This window comes from Sceloporus occidentalis, unplaced genomic scaffold (assembly GCF_023333645.1).
Source record: "Sceloporus occidentalis isolate IW3139 unplaced genomic scaffold, rSceOcc1.0.p SCAF_14, whole genome shotgun sequence".
Taxonomy (NCBI): domain Eukaryota; kingdom Metazoa; phylum Chordata; class Lepidosauria; order Squamata; family Phrynosomatidae; genus Sceloporus; species Sceloporus occidentalis.
Genome location: NW_028316994.1, coordinates 15,918,337 through 15,936,452, shown reverse-complemented (window position 1 = coordinate 15,936,452; position 18,116 = coordinate 15,918,337). Strand labels below are relative to the sequence as shown.

General features: G+C 41.7%; 1 protein-coding gene and 1 long non-coding RNA gene across 2 annotated transcripts; one reads left to right on the top strand and one right to left on the bottom strand.

Moving 5' to 3' along the window:
- Positions 1 to 1,005: 1,005 nt before the first annotated feature.
- IRF9 (interferon regulatory factor 9) lies at positions 1,006 to 18,053 on the bottom strand. Its single transcript, XM_089481080.1, has 11 exons — positions 17,039 to 18,053; positions 15,854 to 16,158; positions 12,181 to 12,417; positions 11,696 to 11,882; positions 10,072 to 10,187; positions 8,468 to 8,570; positions 7,330 to 7,404; positions 5,787 to 5,894; positions 4,025 to 4,390; positions 2,409 to 2,524; positions 1,006 to 1,695 (listed from the first exon to the last, which is right to left on the bottom strand). The coding sequence occupies exons 2-11, from the start codon at positions 15,965 to 15,967 to the stop codon at positions 1,582 to 1,584; spliced, it is 1,536 nt and encodes a 511-aa protein (XP_089337206.1). The 5' UTR covers positions 15,968 to 16,158; positions 17,039 to 18,053; the 3' UTR covers positions 1,006 to 1,581.
- Positions 2,811 to 16,062, top strand: LOC149304235 (uncharacterized). The gene is made up of 3 exons (XR_016272013.1): positions 2,811 to 3,070; positions 14,606 to 14,781; positions 15,996 to 16,062. It is a non-coding gene; the product is annotated as an uncharacterized LOC149304235 (long non-coding RNA).
- Positions 18,054 to 18,116: the final 63 nt, after the last annotated feature.

Below are 18,116 nucleotides of genomic sequence, written 5' to 3'. Positions count from 1 at the left end.
GTTATTAATGAGGAAGAACACATAAACTAGGAGAGGTTACACCAGTTTTCTTTTGCCTGAGCCTACTGGGAAGGGCAAGATTCCTCCTTCATGCTGAGTTAACTGAGCATAAACTACTTTTGAATTTAGTTTGCAGCAGGTGAAATAAACTGAGGAGAAGGGAGAAAGTGGGAGGAGAGAAAAACCAGGACAAATTACAAATGGGTTCACATCATCTCATTATTAACTGTATTGCACATACAATGAGATTATGTTTTATATTTAATCAAATAAATATATTTTATCACTCTAAGTAGCCTGATGATAGTAAATTTGTTACTACTAATTAATGTACCATTGCTATTTATGAAGGAGTCAAGAGTCAAAGATTTGGCATACCAAATCCACGGCCCTGCTGTAAGTCTAAGAATGTATGGAATCTGCCATTAGACACCTGATTCCATGTACTTTAATCTCCATTATTTAGTTTTTTAAAACTCATGGTGTGGCATCATTTTTTAAAATCTTTACAGCTGTAAATATGATGCACACTGCAAAGGCAAAAATCTCATTTAAGATAAACCAGATGCTGCATTGCTCCCTGTCTCTTTCAATCATTGCTCCCTGTCTCTTTCAATCAGTGGCAGAAACAAATGTTAAGCAACATCCTGTTTTTGCTTTACATAATTCAAACAGAAGAATACTGTATTACTTTTCTGCAGTTACCAGGCTGTAAAAAAATATTGTTTATAATTTCAGTATTGGAGAGAAAGATTACTGCTTAATCTTAGATGAAAAATAAGGACATATTTGTAGATCACAGATAAATGGTCTAAACTGGCATAAGTTTCCTAATGTTCAAAATTGCTTTTAAAAAACAGAGCAGTGTCTTGCATAACCAAAGTGATGCAATCTCACTCAACCAGAGAAGAGGTCAGTGTGCCCCTACCATGAAAGTGTGCAGTTCTGCAACACAACACAATCCCTGATTGTTCCAAAATTTGCAAAAGCACACAGATTCTGTCATCCGTTTCAATACAATTTTATTATTTAAATAGATTCAGAGGCATACAAGAAAACAAACAAAGTCATCAGAAATTAACTTTTTAAAAATAAAATCTACAAATAAAGTGCAAGAAAGTTTGAGTGTGGTCCAAGTAAGCAAAACAGTAGAGGTGGGAAGTTTGTTTTATAACGTAGTAGAGAGGAGGAGATGCTCAGACAATTCTCCACTTTCATCTCAGGATCTAACCCTATGTAGATAGTAATCCCACCGACAAGTGAGTCCTTCAGTACTGCCACTTGGTCATGCTCTAGTGTTTTATATACTTCCACATTGCGGGAACAAGGTCTCTGGTAACGCTGGTCCACCTGGGCAAAGGTACATGGCAGGACGTCCCTCCCTAAGCAGACAGGAAAACAGGAACTGCAACCCCTTCAAACAGTTCAGTTTGGAGATGCAGCATCTCATACGAAGAAAGCAAATATGGTAGTTCACTACTGCTCACAAAGTCCTTGTTTAAAGTCAAGCAGAAAGTGGGTGGTTTGCTTGCCAAAGTGCAGACCCCTCAAGAGTAAGCAGGAATTGGAAGCTTCTACATCTCAGAGGTTTGCAGACAAAATTGCATTTGAGGCAGGAACAAGGCAGGAAGACTCTTCTACTACAGGAGGAGGAGCAGAAGGAACGAGCAGCTGAAAAGGAATGATTTGTTCCATCTGTGGAGTGGAGAATCAGAGATATAAAATGGACCCCCTTTGACTTGATCTGATGTATTCCACCTCAAAATCTCTCCCCACTCCCATATCCCTGCACACTGCTCTTCCACTTGTCCATAATGTGTTTCACAACATCTTGATTTCTTTCTTAGAATAAAACAGTTTCCTTTAAAAGTACTCTATTGCTCACGCTCCTCTTTCACAAGCCTTTGATCAGTTGAGTCCAATGGTTCCCAAACTTTGGTCCTCCAGATGTTTTGGACTTCAGTTCCCAGAATTCCTGACTGCTGGCCAAGCTGGCTGGGGGTTTTAGGAGCTGAAGTGTAAAACACATGAAGGACCAGAGTTTGGGAATCACTGATCTAGTCCCTTCGACAGAGTTGAGGGAGAAAAAGAAACATCTCTGCAGCACCAGAGAACGGAAGCACCAGGGGAATCCCAGGAACGTCCCATTGTGTTGCTATAAATGGGAATTCAAAGCAACGGGGGGTGATGGATAGGATAGGTACTCTCTGGAGGTCTCATTCTGCTCAGTAGGAACAGGAAGAAGGGACCACAGAAGCATTATAACACAGTCCTCACCTGCTGACTGCGGATAAGTCTCCCATCCCACAAAACATACACCTCACTCCATGGGATTCCCAAAGGACATCCAATCCCCCATCTTTCCTGAGATGCATCTCTGCCTTATGGTGACATGTAACACCTCTCACCTGGATGACAATGGGTTTGCTGTCTATGCTATCCATCTCTCCTAATTCCTGCCCGACGCAGAGAGTAATTTGGCGATCAGGTGGAGGACTGAGTCCCAGCTGAAACTGGTCCAGTGCTGTGGGCAGAAAACATAAAAGACTTCTTAATCGGTGGATTAAACTGCCCCAAATGAACATGACAACCAGAAGTGTCCGATGGCTATTTGAGAAAACCAGTGAAAAGGAACTAGACAGACAAAGGAGGGGAAAGTGTGGGAGAAGCAATTCACACTGCCTGAATTGTTTACGAAGTCCAACATTACTCCTCCTTTGAGTTTTATGAGCATTTTTATAGAAAGTCTGCCCTTCCCCCTTTTCCTTCTTGTGTTCTCTCTAAATGGAAGGTTTTTTTTTATCAGCATCAGCATTTGGGATGATGATGAAGGAGGCCTGGAGAAACAGACTTTCCATGCCAGGTTAAGGCAGGGCATCTGCAATAAACCATGCAATACAAGATTTTCTGGGGAAGAAGGGGATTCCACCCCAACTGAGTCTACTGTAGTTGTGTATGCCTCTCTACAACAGACAAGATAAACAGCAGCTGCCTCCAGAAACCCTTGCTGGCCTTGTATGAACAGCAAAACAGAGAGAAAAGAGGATAGCAGATAAACCATCCTCACCAGGTACTTCCAAAATGTTTTTTTTAAACAAGTATAGGTCTATGTTTGGCCACAAAAACGGAAATCATAAGAAATGTAGAGTCCAGTGAAAGAAAAAGTGAACTCAGGATACATTTTGGATAAAAATTTCAGGTAGTCTCTAGGAGATTTAAAAATTTTTTGTCTACTTCTGCAAGGCTTATCTGAATTGCTTCATTCATTTATTGGATTTCTATCCCACCTTTCTCCCAAAACGGGATTCAATGTGGCTGAGCATGTGCACACATGTGCATATTGTTCAATTTTGAATAAAAACAGTTGCTAAAACATGTTCAACTGCACGTCTTTTTTGTGCTGTGGGAACTTATCCCTATTCTTTACATGTTTCTGCCTCTTTTACCAAATTTTCTGTAAGAAATAATGCCCTGAAACAAACTCATTTGTTAGCTGAGGTCTACCTGCATATTCTTGCAGAGGACACCTGATGAGTCAATGTACTCTATTCATTAACGCCAAAAACCACATTTACAGGGGACTGTGTTGAGGAAAACGGTTACAAGCTTTTATTAAATCCTTAACAGTATTTGATGCTTAGTTAAGATTTGTATATATTTTCTTGTTTTTAAAAGGTCTCAAAAAAGGAAGTACATATTCCCCCCAAAAGTGTTGAGAATACCTATAAAATATTCAGGTACTATGAGAATTTGTTTTCTTTGATTTTGTTTTTCTTCATTTGATGGTAATAATGGCTTTTTCCAAACTAAATGTGAAAACACTGAAGATGGCCCAGAGCTCAAAAAAGTTACTTTTGGCGTCTACAACTCCCAGCGGTCCTGGACTACCACTCCCATACCCCTCCCAAACTACAACTCCCAGAATCCCTAGGCTACAAGGCTCCAGTAGTAGTAGCCTGCAAATTCTGGAAGCTGTAGCCTCTAAAAAGCAACGTTTCATGCTCTGGCATGGCCTCAGTCTCACCTGCTTTATAAGACCTGGTGCTGAACAGCTGAAGGTAGGTGTTATTCTCCAGCCTGCCAGGTGGCAGGACCTCGCTTGGTCCTTGCCAGAAGATGCTGGCTTTGCCTCGACACTGGACGAATATCCCTTCACAGTTACTGGCAGCCATCACACCCCTCTCCAGATTCTTCAGCAGACGTGAAATAGCTTCCTGCTTTTGTGGGGATTTTATTTTGGTTGGGGATGGCAGAAGGACCCTGCGCATGGTATTTGTTGGCGCTCCCTGAGGGGCGGCAACAGATGTGATGAGAAATTCGCCTGCCGGGATCCAGAGCTGCTGCATCAGCTCACCGCTATAGAGGATGGACAGCGAGATAGAATATTCCCCTAAGAAATGAGAAGAACATAAGAAGAGCCCTTCGGACCAGCAGGAATGCTTAGCTATCCAGCAATCTGTTCCCACAATGGCTAACTGGTTGCCTCTAGGAAGCCCATCGCCAGCCCTGATTCGGCAGCTAAAAAGCCAATGCAATTTTAGGCTGCATCAATGCAAGTATTCTAGATCAAGGGATCTAATAGTGCCACTCTATTCTGCTTTGCTCTTTCATTTTTTCCCTTCTTGTTCTCTTTTCTATTTACACACAATTAAAAATCTATATTCTTCATCATCCTTTCTCTATTCTACCTATCATCTCTTGCAGGTCAGTAGTAAGAGATAGTAGCCCCCTTGTCTTTTTTCCAGAGATCCTGTCATGGCCTCTTCCAGTTGCTGTGAAGTAGATAGGCCCAGGATGGTGGAGGACTTTCTCTCCCCTCCCACTTCCACCAGCTCCAAGCCCCCCAAAGTGGAACCATCAAAGCATGGGGGGACCTGGTGCACTTGGATGAATGAGATCCTTCCATCCAGGACCAAGGTACCCACTGGCTTGGACTGGACCTAGGAATGCAACAGAGATGGTGGCTTCCCAAGGGGCAGCATCTATGATCTCACCCCTGATGGTGGCTGCCCAAACCCTCCATCTGGATTTCTCCAACTGGATCCAGATGGGTGATAGCCAAGGAAACTGTGATCCCGTCAGGTGTCCAGATGACAGTTTCCCACCCTACTCGTTATTCTCCACCTCCACCTTCATGATCTACACTAATGGATCCCGATTGTGAAGCTAGTCAACATGGATCTCCCAGACAGAGGTAGATCTGTTTCCCTTTGTCTACCCCTTCCTCTCCTCAGATACAAAACTCTGCCATTCCTCCTTCAGAATGTGGGCTTTTTTCTTCCAAACCATCATTACCAAATCTGCTATTTTAGTAAAAGAGAGAAGGCTGGCTCTACTGATGTGGTGGCCATTTTAGGTAAAGATCTTAAGAGACCTTAAGGAGAGGAGACACTGGTTCTTGATATCTCCCCATTCACAAAAAGGAATGGAAGACAACTCACTGGGCACATTCCTCAGAGGAGAAGTGTGGGGGGATTGGTCCCCATCACCGCTTTCAGAGTTTTCTGAGGAAGGGGATGACCCAGTCCCAGGAACACCTTCTTCAGCCAGCCTCTTTCAGCCTAAAGACTTGGGGTTTTGCTTTGCAAGGCTATCAAGATCTTGGCGTTACCTTGCTCCCACCCTCTGGATCAGTCCCAGCCTGAAGGTCCTGATTTATTTCAGGGAAGGTATCTTTCCTCCTTAGATGTTCTCTTCTCTGCAGGTTTCATGGAAATCATTAGGGAGGGACAGTCTAAACCTGCAACTGTTCTTTCCAAATTCCACTGCTGTTAAAAATAACTTACCCAACCTAGAGATGTCCAAACTACCAATCCCACTGATGGATGCCTCATTCTCAGCAATTGTCCTTTCTTCCATTTTCACCAAGGATGGAGAAGGTGCACTGAAGAGCTCTGAGGAGAGCACAAGAGATTCAGCTCCTTGAAAAGCATGCTGGGCCCCATCTTTAGTATTCAGAGCAGCCTCAGCAATTTCCAATTTTGGTAGGACAGCCTTTGTGTGAGCCAGAGAGCTCTTCAAGGAAGCACAGGTAACCTTAAAGTTGTGTCAAGATGTCAAGAAACTACACTCGTCCCTCCACATTTGCGGCTTTGATTTCTACAGACTTGATTATTCATGGATTTTATTAACATGTTCACTTTAGCAATAGCTAGGTCCTCCAGCATGACTCTATGGTCAACTTTAATCAAAAGTCGCACTGAAGGACCTAGAAGAGATTCCTAGAGAGGCCTTTGTAGCTCCTCCAGTACAATTCTATGGTCAATGTCTGGCAGATGTTGATCACGGAGTTGCACTGGAGGATCTAGAGATTCCTAGAGAGGTGTCCTCTCAGGAAAAAAACATAATGTTTTTGTTATTTGTTGTTTTCCCACATCTATGGGGGTATTGTGCCCCTAACCCTAGTGAATATGGAGGGACAAGTGTATTCAAAAGTCTCTGCTTTTCCTGCAGATGCCAGTTGAGATGGAATACAGTTTAGTTCTAGGGCCCATGTGGCTTCAGTCCCTGTCTGATGCCAAACCTGGCTTAAGAATTGGCATATAGATGTCTGTTCTAAGCAGAACCTGACCTTTGCTCCTTTTAGTGGGGGAAAACTGTTTGGTGATTCAGTTGACCCTGTTTTCATGGAAACAAAAGATAAGAAGATTCTAGCATCTTGCCAAAAAACCTGGAAAGATAAAGAGGCCTTTCTGTCAAGGCCAAACTTCTTTTTGTTATTGAAGATATAATTAAAATCCCTTTTGCCCTGGAGACAACAGATTTGGCAGACAGCAATGGACTAAGCATAGCTACCACAACCAGCAGCAGTCCTCATCCCAAACTCTTTCTAGGCCCCATAAGAACATTAAAAGAAATAGCAAAACTTCTTCCAGAAAGCAGGGATGAAAATTGCGTCAGGCCTATCTCTCCGCATCTCAGAATGGGAAGAAGACTTCAGTCCTTCTCCCACATTTGGAAGGCCTCTATATCCAGTGGGGGTACTGCCAATGCTGAGAGACGGGTATTTAATAGATTTTCTTTACCTTTCTTACAATTTTTTCATTCCTTCCCCGAGATCAAGAAATGCAAAGAAACATCAGCGGCTGCTAGAAGCTATAGACTATCTAGCCAAGAATGGATCCATGGAAACAATGCCATCTTTACAAACATCAAAAGGCTCTTAGCTCTATATTTTTCAATGTACCCAAAAGAACCAGTTATAGAGGCCCATTTGGGACCTGAAGTGGGTCAAGTGGTTTGCGAGGAAATGCAAATTCAGAATGGAGACATGGGTGCCACGGCAGAGAAGGCTTGCTTCAGAGAAAGAGAACCACTGTGGAATCTCACCTATTGCCATGCCATCAGTGCCCTCCAAGGAGACAGGATCCAGGTTCATAAGAAAAACGTTCTTATTCACCTCTGCTGCTAGGGCAGAAGATAAAAGCAACAGGAAATTAAAAACTTCAAAATTAAAACAAATAAAAACCAACTGTTTTGTTTGGCCATGCTGCCCTTTCTTAAAAGGAAAACCTTACACAAATGTTCTTTTGGGACACCTGACGAATTTGCTGAACTCTGTGCTTACTCTCAGGCAGGAATTAACTTCAGAGACTATTCTGGAGCCCAACAAAAGTTTTGTTGAAAATTCTTTCAAAACATTTTTTTGTCTCCAAAGATCCCCAAGAATGTGAGGAGGGACAATTTTGCCACATTTTTTATCCCTCCACTGTTTTAGTTAAGCTTTTTTCCCCTGCCAAAACAAAGTGACCTGGACTTTGACTTTCTGCCATCAGAAAGTCTTAAAATAGCTGCAAGAGGGCCATAAATATGAAATCGCCCTCACACCAGCGAGCATCTGGAGGCCCACCTTTGGGATGTGTGGATTTTTAAACATGCTTGGCTTGCAACAATTGCCTGCCTTATCATAAACAAAACACTACAATTTCTTTATGTTGTTGTTGGTGCGTGCCTTCAAGTTGTTTCTGACTTATGGTGACCCTAAAGGTTAGGGTTTTCTTGGCAGGATTTGTTCAGAGGGGGTTTGCCTTTGCTTTCCTCTGAGGCTGGGAGAGTGTGACTTGCTTAAGGTCATCCAGTGGGTTTCTATGGCAGAGCGGGGATTCAAACCCTGGTCTCCAGAGTTGTTGTCCAACGCTGAAACCATGGCACTATGTTGGATAAATGCACAGCAAAAGGGAATTCTTTTTCCAGCTTTGGATGGAGCGCCAAATGAGTTCCAACTTTGGGGGGGAGGATGTGGGATATAAATAAATGCAGTTATTATTATTTTCTGGGATGATGCCCTGCTGCTTCACTCAACACAGACTTCTTCAAGAGGAACCGTAGGGTGCATTGGCTCAGCATACATGTGCATAATGCAGGAATGGGACGCATGGCCCCTAAGTGATTCTTCTCTAGGAACTGTCGGTGCCTCCATTCACATGGATGGGGACACAACTTACAGGGCAAAGTGGCTTTCGCCCACCTGGTTCACCCGGCTGAGGGCTGTTCTCCCCAGTTTGGAAGGCGGAGGAGTCCAGGGCGCTTGGTGTGTGGCTAGCCATGGCTTCTGGGCCTAAGTTCTCTTCCTGTGGAGGTGATAGTAAGGTGTGTTAGAACCAGGATCCCTCTCCAATGTCACTTTGCTGTCATCCACACACTGCCCTTCACACATGTGACCCCCCTCTATAGGCTTAAATTCAGCAGACCCATTTAATCAATAGTTTGATCAATAGTTTAATCAATTTACTGTTACTGTGTGCCTTCATGTCATTTTCTGACATATGGCAACCCTAAGGTTTTCTTGCCAATTTTCTCCATACGTCAGGATGTCATTGCCATCCTCTGAGGCTGAGAGAGTGTGACTCACCCAAAACCACCCAGTGGGTTTACATGGCAGAACCAGGATTCAAACTCTGTTCTCCAGAGTCATAGCCCAGCATTCAAACCACTATACCATGCTGGCTCCTAGTTTAATCAACTGAGTTTAATCAATACTTTAACCAATAGTTCACTCAGCAGTTCAGCTGTTCAGAAATTGATTCAATTGAAACGACTTTAATTGGGACTACCAACAAAATAATGTTTTAGGTGCAGATAATCTGAAAGACCAGGGCTGCATCTGCATTGAAGAAATAATGCAGTTTGACACCACTTTAACTGCCATGGCTCAATGCTATGGGATTCTAGGAACTGTAGTACTGTGAAACATTTAGCCTTCTCTGCCAAGAGAGCTCAGGTGCCAAAATAAACTACAATTTTCAGACTTCCACAGCACTGAGCGCCATGGCAGTTAAAGTGGTGTCAAACTGCATTAATTCTGCAGTGCAGATTGGACTCATGACACTTTTAATTGCTTCTTCATTGTTCTCTAAATTAATAACTCATAGGTTTTAGCTAAAATAGGGTTTAACTTGTATTGTAATGGAAGAAAAGTGGGGCATAAATCAGGCTAGATGATTATAGCACTTTGATACCACTTTGACTGCTCTTGTTTTGTTCCATGGAATTCTGAAATTTGTAATTTGGTGAGATATTTACTTAGAATCGTCTGTTTGAGAACTCTAGTGCCTCAGCAAACTACAAATCCCAGGATGCCACAGAGGGCAGCTAGGCTAGTTAGAGTGGTACCAAAGTACTATAAGCAGATAATGTGGAAAAGACCTAAATATGCCTATACCAGGAGATATAAATAAAATAATAAAGAAGGAAATAATAAAGAAGCAGATAATAGTGTTTTAATGGAGTACATGGTTTTGCATAAAAGGAAGAAGGAAGGAAAGGTGATAAATAAGACAAATAGATCATGCTCCTCTAAATCACCTATTTGAGGAACAACTTTTTGTTATTGTTGTGTGCCTTCAAGTCATTTCCAACTTATAGCAACCTTAAGGTGACCCTATCATGGGGTTTTCGTGGCAAGATTTGTTCAGAGGAGGTTGCCATTGCCTTTCCCTGAGGTCAGCCAAGGGGTTTCCACGACTGAGCTGGGATTCGAACTCTGGACTCCTGAAATCCCTAGTCCAACAGTCAAGCCACTATACCACACTGGCTCTGGAGGACCACCTCCTTCTCTTCCTTTGGACTTACCATTTTAAGGACTGAAAGGGAGCCGGAGGGCTGAGCGATGCTCTCAGGGGGACCACCGTTTTTCTTGGAACGCCCCAGCTTTGCCTTCTTCGCCTTCTCAGCTTTAGACTGACATCCTTGAGAAAGGACAAGAGTGAGGAGGAAACATAGTAATAATATTTGTTTGTTTGTTTGTTTGTTTGTTTCTATCCCACCTCTTCAATGAGACCAAGGTGGCTTACATCAATAAAAACATATAACATAATAAAATAAATCCCACTATCCCCGCTTTCTTAAACCAAATCCACATCATTACGATACAGCAAACATCGTAAAATACAATTACCGGTAAAATCATTTCAAATAATCATAGAGGAAGAAGATAGTATGCACAATATCTACCCTGCATCACATGAAAAGGCAAATTCCTGACTAAAAGGAGGACCATTCAGCCTGAAGAATCAACTGAACAAACTAGCATCCGTTTCTTGCATAATTTATCCAAGGCAGAGTAATCTTTCCCCATTTCCAGGTCTTTTGAACTATGTCTCCCGTCTTCCTCAGCCATCATCGCCCATGCCAAAAGCCATGGGCTACAGCCACACTGCAGAATTAATGCAGTTTGATGCCGCTTTAACCTTTGTGGCTCCATCCTATTGGAAACTTGGGATTTGCAGTTTGTTGTGGCACCAGAGCTCTCTGCCAGACAAGGCTCACAGAACTACAGATCCCAGAATTCCACAACACTAAGCCTTGGCAACTGAAGCAGTGCCAAACTACATTAATTCTGCAGTGCAGATGCAGCCAGAATCTCACATATTGGGAAGATGGCTACTTGGAAAAAGATGCCCTACCACATAAGTATAATATGGCATCCTATGGGGCAATACGCAGGGCCACTGCCATTTTGTGACCCATGGGACTCTCTGGACCTCTCCAAAATGGCTGCCACCCCGCTCACCAAGAAAAAAAAGCCTCGTTTGGAAGCTTCTAGAATGCAATGACTTTCCTTTAAAGAAAGTCCTAAGGCCATCCTGTCTCTTCTTTTCCCCAGCTGCTGCCATGTTACAGGTATAAAGCAGTTTGAGACCAGTTTAACTTCCATGGCTCCATGTAATGGAATCCTGGGATTTATAGTTTGGTGGGGTACCAGAGCATTCTGCCCGGGAAGGCTAAATATTTCACGAAATTACAAATCCCACGATTCCATAGCATGCGGTTTTATTGCAGGGTGATGGTGGTTTAGATTATTTTAACCTTGCATGTTTTAATTTTTGTATGCTGAAATTTATTTATTTTTTACTGTTTTAATTGGATTATTTTAATTGTATTTTAAATTGTTATTTTAATGTGTGTGTGTGTGCGCGTGCGCAGTGAACCACCTTGGGTCCCAACTTGGGAAAAAGGTGGGATAAAAATGAAATAAATAAAATAATAAGTAATAAATTAGGTTATGGCAGTTAAAGTGGTGTCAAACTGCTTTATTTCTGCAGATCCCACTGATTCTGTCATTGGCGATTGATGCGATCCAGAGTTTGCCCATCTCTGCCCTAAAGGAACTACATCTTTTCTGCCAGGGACTTTCTGAAAGGAAGGCAATGTAGAAAGCTCAAGGAGGGTTTAAGAGCGAGGCTGGTTTCCATACCCACAATCTGCTCAGCGATTGGGACCAGGCGGTAGACCTTGTAGGGCTCAGTGCTATCCAGGCGTGAACGCTCTGGCACCTCCTCGAATTCAGGGCTCTTGCTCAAAGCACAGCGGATGCGCGTCTTCCAAGCGGCAGGGTTGAGCTGCTCCCCGGGGCGGTACTTCCCTTTAAAGATGGCCCACGCCTGAAAGAAGAAATTAAAGCAATTTAAGGACCGAAACACATTGCAGAAATAATCCAGTTTGAGATCGCTTTAACTGCCCTGGCTCAGTGCTAGGGACTCCTGGGAACTGTAGTTTATTGTGGCACCAGAGCTCTGTCTGACAGAGGAGGCTAAATGTCTGACAAAACTACAGTTCCCAGGATTCCCTAGCACTGAGCCAGGGCAGTTAAAGTGGTCTCAAACTGGATTATTTCTGCAGCCGAAATCATCTCCAATAACCAGCACCGCAACGTTTGCACGCGACACGTGTGCATGGTACCTTGAAAAACCCGGCGTCCTCATCATGCCGGAACTCCTGCTTCCCGGCGTGTTTCCATGGGATTCGAAACATGGTCTTGGCCGGGGGGTCATCCCAAACCAAACCGGGGAATTTTCCGCTCTCTACTTGCTCCACCGTCCATTGGCGCAGTTTCCGGGTCGCTCGCACACGTTTCCGTGGCGTCGCCATTGGTGGAGACAAAGGGGAGCGCGGCAGAGGCAGAAACCGTGGGGAGGCCTGCGACGAGAGGAGAGACGTTTGGATTGGAGCACAATGGTTATTCTCAATGCAAATGGCCATTTAGTCATTCATTCAGAGCATTTCTACCCCGCTCTTCAGCCAAAAGGCTCTCATGTTCATTTCTAAGACAGAGAACATGGGTTACCTGCATGAATGGAAAGGGATGAAGCCCTTCCCTTCCATCAACGATGTTTATCACACTATACTCTTAAAGTGCTACTATTCCACTTTGACTCCTGTAGCTGCCTCCTGTTGCATTCTGGGATTGGCAATTTTAAGGAGGGGTATTTAGAATTCTCAGGCAGAGAACTCCTCCTTAAAACTGCCAATCCCAGAATGCAACAGGAGGCAGCTACAGGAGTCAAAGTGGAATAGTAGCACTTTAAGAGTATAGTGTGATAAACATCAACGTCTCAAAGCAAACACCCTTTGAACACATCTTGCCAAGAAAAGCACATAATAGGGTTGCCTTAGGGTCGCCATAGGTCAAAAATGACATAAAGGTACACCGCCATAATAATAATAATATTTATACCCTGCCTCTCCATTAAGATCGAGGCAGCTAACAACATCAAAACATTAAAATACAATGTCCCAAAAACCCACCACAACCAATAAATCATAATTATAAACAATACCAATAAAACAATACCATTGAAATTATCAAAACGGACAAGACATTGTAGTCAATGGGGGCGACTGAGATGCTAATCTGGGAAGGCCTGTCGGGAGAGATCCGTCTTGACCACCAACAACAATATAAACCCAATGAATCAATACAACTATGTGATGGCTAACAAGTTCCTATTAATTGAATGGAGCCATTGAAATTAATAATTTATTTATTTGCTATTGCACTTTTCTTCCAACAAAGGAGCCAAGGCGCATTGGAAAGCAATGCCATGTTTGGGAGCCACTTGCGTTCGATTCTGGCCGACGAGTGAAAACTACGATTAAAACGACAGTTTTGTGCCACCTTAAAAACAAACATATGTTGTTGCATAATAGATAGATAAATATATATGAACAGAGAGAGAGAGAGAGAGTGTTACTTTAAAATGATTAGGTCTTTCTGGTGCTACAAATGATTCCTTTGCTTTATCTATTGCAAACACACAATTTTAATGTATTCCTATTGGATAGTTTTAAATTCATTGATGTTTAATCTCTTTTTATGAGTCGATGGGTTTGGGTCTTGGGGTTTTTTAATTGTAATGTTTTAATTGTTTGATGTTTTATTTATACTGTTGGAATCCACTTTGATTCCTTTGGGAAAAAGCAGAATACAAATAAATAATAATAATAATAATTATTATTATTACACTGCTTTGGCCAGTAAGTATCTCCTGCTGCTGCCATCATCATCATCATCATCATCATCATCATCATCATCATCATCATCGCCAATTTCTTTCTTTCAGTCTCAAAGGTGCTACAAGATCTCTCCAAGTAATTATTGTTAATATTATTATTATTATTATTATTATTATTTTATTTATTTATTTTGCGCCTTCCTCCCGGCAGAGGGACTCAAGGCAGCTAACCAAGTTAAAAACAGTCCAAGTTAAAACAATATGAAACATTAAAAATACAAAGCAATTAAACAATTTCAAAAGGTTAAAACATCCTCACAATCATTAAAATTTTAAAATTTAAGAACTCTTTTAAGAAACTCATATATAACTTCACATATAGCACCCATTTGGGAAAGCCTGGCGGCATAAAAATGTTTTAATGTGCCACTGAAAAGAAAGTATGGATTAACAATTCCCAAGATTAACCGTTTCCAAAGGAAAAGACTACTAGCCAAAGGGCTACTATTTGTCTGGGGCAGATAAAACCAACGAAGGGAAATACAGAAGGAAATTATTGCACTCTATGCGTTTGAGGGCAAAACCCCACTTAATCTAAAGTATGAAGCCAGTTTGTGTTGTAGTGGTTTGAGTGTTAGACTTTATGACTCATGAGACCAGGGTTCGAATCCCCGCTTGGCCATAGGAACCTATGGGGCAAGTCGCACATTTCCAGCCACAGAAAAAACTGCGGTAGGCTCACCTTAAGGTCACCATAAATCAGAAATGACTTGAAAGCACAGAACAACAAACAATAACATGAAGTGTTACCCAGAATTTCAGGTATCTGATATACACTATGCTATATACATATTTTAAACTATTTATTTCAGGGATGTTATAAACAATACAAGGAACGCATCAGGAAAGGCTGAGTCTCCCTGAACCAAAACGCCTGGATTTTGGAATACTTGCATAGACATAAATGGGATGATCTTGGAGATGGAAGCCAAATCTAAGCATGAAACTCATTTATGCTTCAGATGCACCTTACGCACATCGCCTGAAGGTAATTTTATACACAGTGTTTTAAATAATGCTGTGCATGAAACAAAGTTTGTGTACTTTGAACCATCATCAGAAAGCAAACTGTGTCACTCTCTCAGCCACTCATGGGGGCAATTTGGGAATATTTTCAAGCATTTTGGATTTCAAAATTCCAGAGAAGGGAGATTCAGCCCCTCTCTCTCTCTCTCTTGTATACTTCCTATAATACACAACATGTAACATACACACTTCAGGCATGCGATCAAGTGCAGCCTGTTGTGTACAAAAGCTCAGGCTGCAATAATTTGAAGTTTTAATGCATTTCAATACTTTTTAGATTGCTTTAATGTGATTGTTTAAACTGTATATTTTACATTTCCATTTGACTTTTTGTCGTGCTTTTAATCTGGATTAAACATAGACTTCAGGCGTGGGATCAAGCGCAGCCTGTCGTCTAACAAAGCTCCTGCTGTGATCATTTGAAATTCTTAATGCATTTCAATAGATTTTTTAATTCTTTTCATATATGATTCTGCATTCCTACATAATGTGTAAATGCCACCAGATAATGTTTACATTCTACATTTCTATTTTAACTTTTGTAATGTTTTTAATCTGTGCTGTTTTCAAAATGTTGCCAACCGCCTTGAGAGCCATTATTGGGAGGAAGGCGGATATAAATGATTATAACAACAACAACAAGAACGGTTGCAGTTCAATAATAAATACAACAACAACAACAACAACACATTTATGGTGTAACACAGAACTCTTCGTTGTTCTTTACCTGAGAGTAAATCCCTAGTGAACTCACTGAACTCTATAGGACTTAAAGTGCAAGTAAGCAAATAAGTCCTAGAAGGAAGGAAGGAAAGAAAGAAGGAAAGCAAGCAAGAAAGAAAAAATGTTGCAAGAAAAAGAAGAACAAATCTGGAAGGGAAGGGAAGAAATAAGAAGGAAAGAAAAAGGAAAGAAAGAAAAAAAGAAAGAAAGAAGGAAGGAAGGAATGAAGAAAGGAAAGAAGGAAAAGATATTGCAAGAAAAAAATCAAATCTGGAAGAAGGGAAAAAGCAGAATCATAATAAAAGTGTCACCTTTGGCACGGGTGGCTTCCCTCCAGCTGCTGCTCCCGGGCTTTGCATGGGGATGCCCCTCCTCCCCGGCTTCAGCTGCTCCACTCCTCCCTTCTCTCCTCCTCCTTTGACCATTTCTTCACTCCTTCGCTCCTTTTCCTAGAAATCACGTGCGCTGCTCTGAGTCCGCCGGGATCCGCCGCCAGAGGGCAGCAGAGAGCAAGGCAGGCGCCGCCAGTGGGCTGCGTCCCTTCTTCTTCGTTCACTCTGCTGCTGCTGCTGCTGCTGCAGCTCCAGGATAAGAAGCCTCTTTGGGACTTTAGACACTATTTAATATTTGCAACAAAAATAGTTTTATTGTATTATTTATCATTGCACTTGAGAACCAGCCTGGAGTAATGGTTTGAAATAAAGACATAAACTATCATTGACAAGTTTATCCCATTGTTTTATCTTCTTTTTTTGTCTTAAAATGTTTAAACTGAGATGATGGGGAAAACCGCTGATATACCAAACCTTGGATATTTGTAGGTAAAATATACAATAATGAAAAACTGCTGTACCCAAATGAATAATAACAACAAAATAAGAAAAAAAGAAGTTCAATGTGTAGAGTTTATAAATTTTATAAACTTATTTTGCAGCAAGGATAATAATTGATATAATCTAAATAAATTCAAATAAGATACAGATGGACAAAGAGTTAATGATCATCAGGATATCTTTGTATTATTTCTTTTATATATATATATAACTTCTAAATTATTCTTTTTATTCTTACCAGATGTAATGAAAAGCAACAATAAAAACAATAAGAAAAGGGATCAAGTAGCATTTTTGAGTAACTGAAAGAAAGCAGGCTGGTTTTTCCAGACTAACACAGCTACTATCTCTTTGGATTTTGACCAAAGCTCAGGCTATATTTACTGTCTTCCCTAAACTGGGGGCAGTCAAGGCAGGTTACAAATGGGTGCGTTACATAAAATGGATCACATGATCTTAAAAATGCCACAAGACTCCTTCCCCCTTGTAATTGTTTGCTTTGTTTGCAATGGTCTTTGGACCCAGCAATAAAACTTTATCATCATCATAGCCCTATTTATACTGGAACGGACTAACATGACAAACAGCTGTCTCTCCGTTGTCTGTTTTGAATGCTTTCAGTCACTGTTTGCACAGATCATATTTTAAAATAGGTTTACTCACCTCCACCACCACTTTTGCATACAGTACTTGTGGCCTCAAACACAACCGTGTCAAGAGAGTTGAGAGAAAAGGAAGACTCAAAATGCAAAGGCCTCAGTAGATAACTAAAAACCTGTGAGACTGGGTTTCCTCTCTAACCACAGATCAGTTTCTCACTAGATGTGTTTTCAGACTGAACAAAAGGGAGGTTAGTTTGCTCTGAGGGTGGGAAACCTCTTCAGAAGAGGCTGTTTTCAGCTTACTTTATTTGCTGCACACTTGAGCTCAAAGCACAAAAGTAATTTGCACCTAGGTCACTCAGCAAAGAGAAGAGGAGGCAGAATCTTGCCCTTCCCAGGAGACTCAGGCAAAAGCAAACTGCTGCAGCTTCTTCGTTGGGTGTTTTTCCTCATTAATAACATGGACTGCCTTGACTACACACCGAGATCTTTTGGTTTTCATCTGCGAAAGGTTAGAGGGAATGCAAGGGCACTGTCTGATTTCCCAGAAAGTTGCAGGAGGGCACACGCCAGGCATGGGCAAAGGCAAAAGTATCAGAGCCCCAAAATGCCAGCATATTTTAGCTGAAGGCTATCACTGCCAGTAACTGTGGGTGCATCTGTAAATAATGCAGTTTGACACCTGGCATTTGTAGTGTTACAAAGTCTTTAGCCATCTCCGCCAGAATGCTGGTGCCTCACAAAACTACAAACCCAAAGTTTCTGAAGGACGGCATCATGGCAGCTAAAGTGGTGTCAAACTGAATTATTTCTACTATGCAGGTGCAGCCTGTGACTATCGGAGAGGGATTCAAAATCTTTTATAAAAGCTATAGCCCCTTTTACAAAGCCTGGGGAAATTTGTTTTTGGACCACAAACATTCAGAATCCCCAGCCAGCTGAGGATTCTTGGATGTATAGTCTCAAAAGCAATCCCCCCCAACTCTGCTATTTTGGCTCTTAAAGAAATGGCCATTTCAAGCGTGAGGAACGAGGGGGACAAAACTTTTTCTTTAATACCTTGGTCTCTGCAGAAGCTGTGAATATGAAGAACAAGTTAGATGGTACTTAGTAAAAAAAGAATGACAGAGAAAGTCAAG

Coding starts and splice junctions, on each gene's coding strand:
- IRF9 (XM_089481080.1), bottom strand. CDS start 15,967: ATGGTCAAAGGAGGAGGAGAGAAGGGAGGAGTGGAGCAGCTGAAGCCG. Junction 7,405..8,467: donor CCCTCAGCCGGGTGAACCAG/GTGGGCGAAAGC, acceptor CTGCCCTAGCAG/CAGAGGTGAATAAGAACGTT. Junction 1,696..2,408: donor GCAAACCCATTGTCATCCAG/GTGAGAGGTGTT, acceptor TCCACTCCACAG/ATGGAACAAATCATTCCTTT.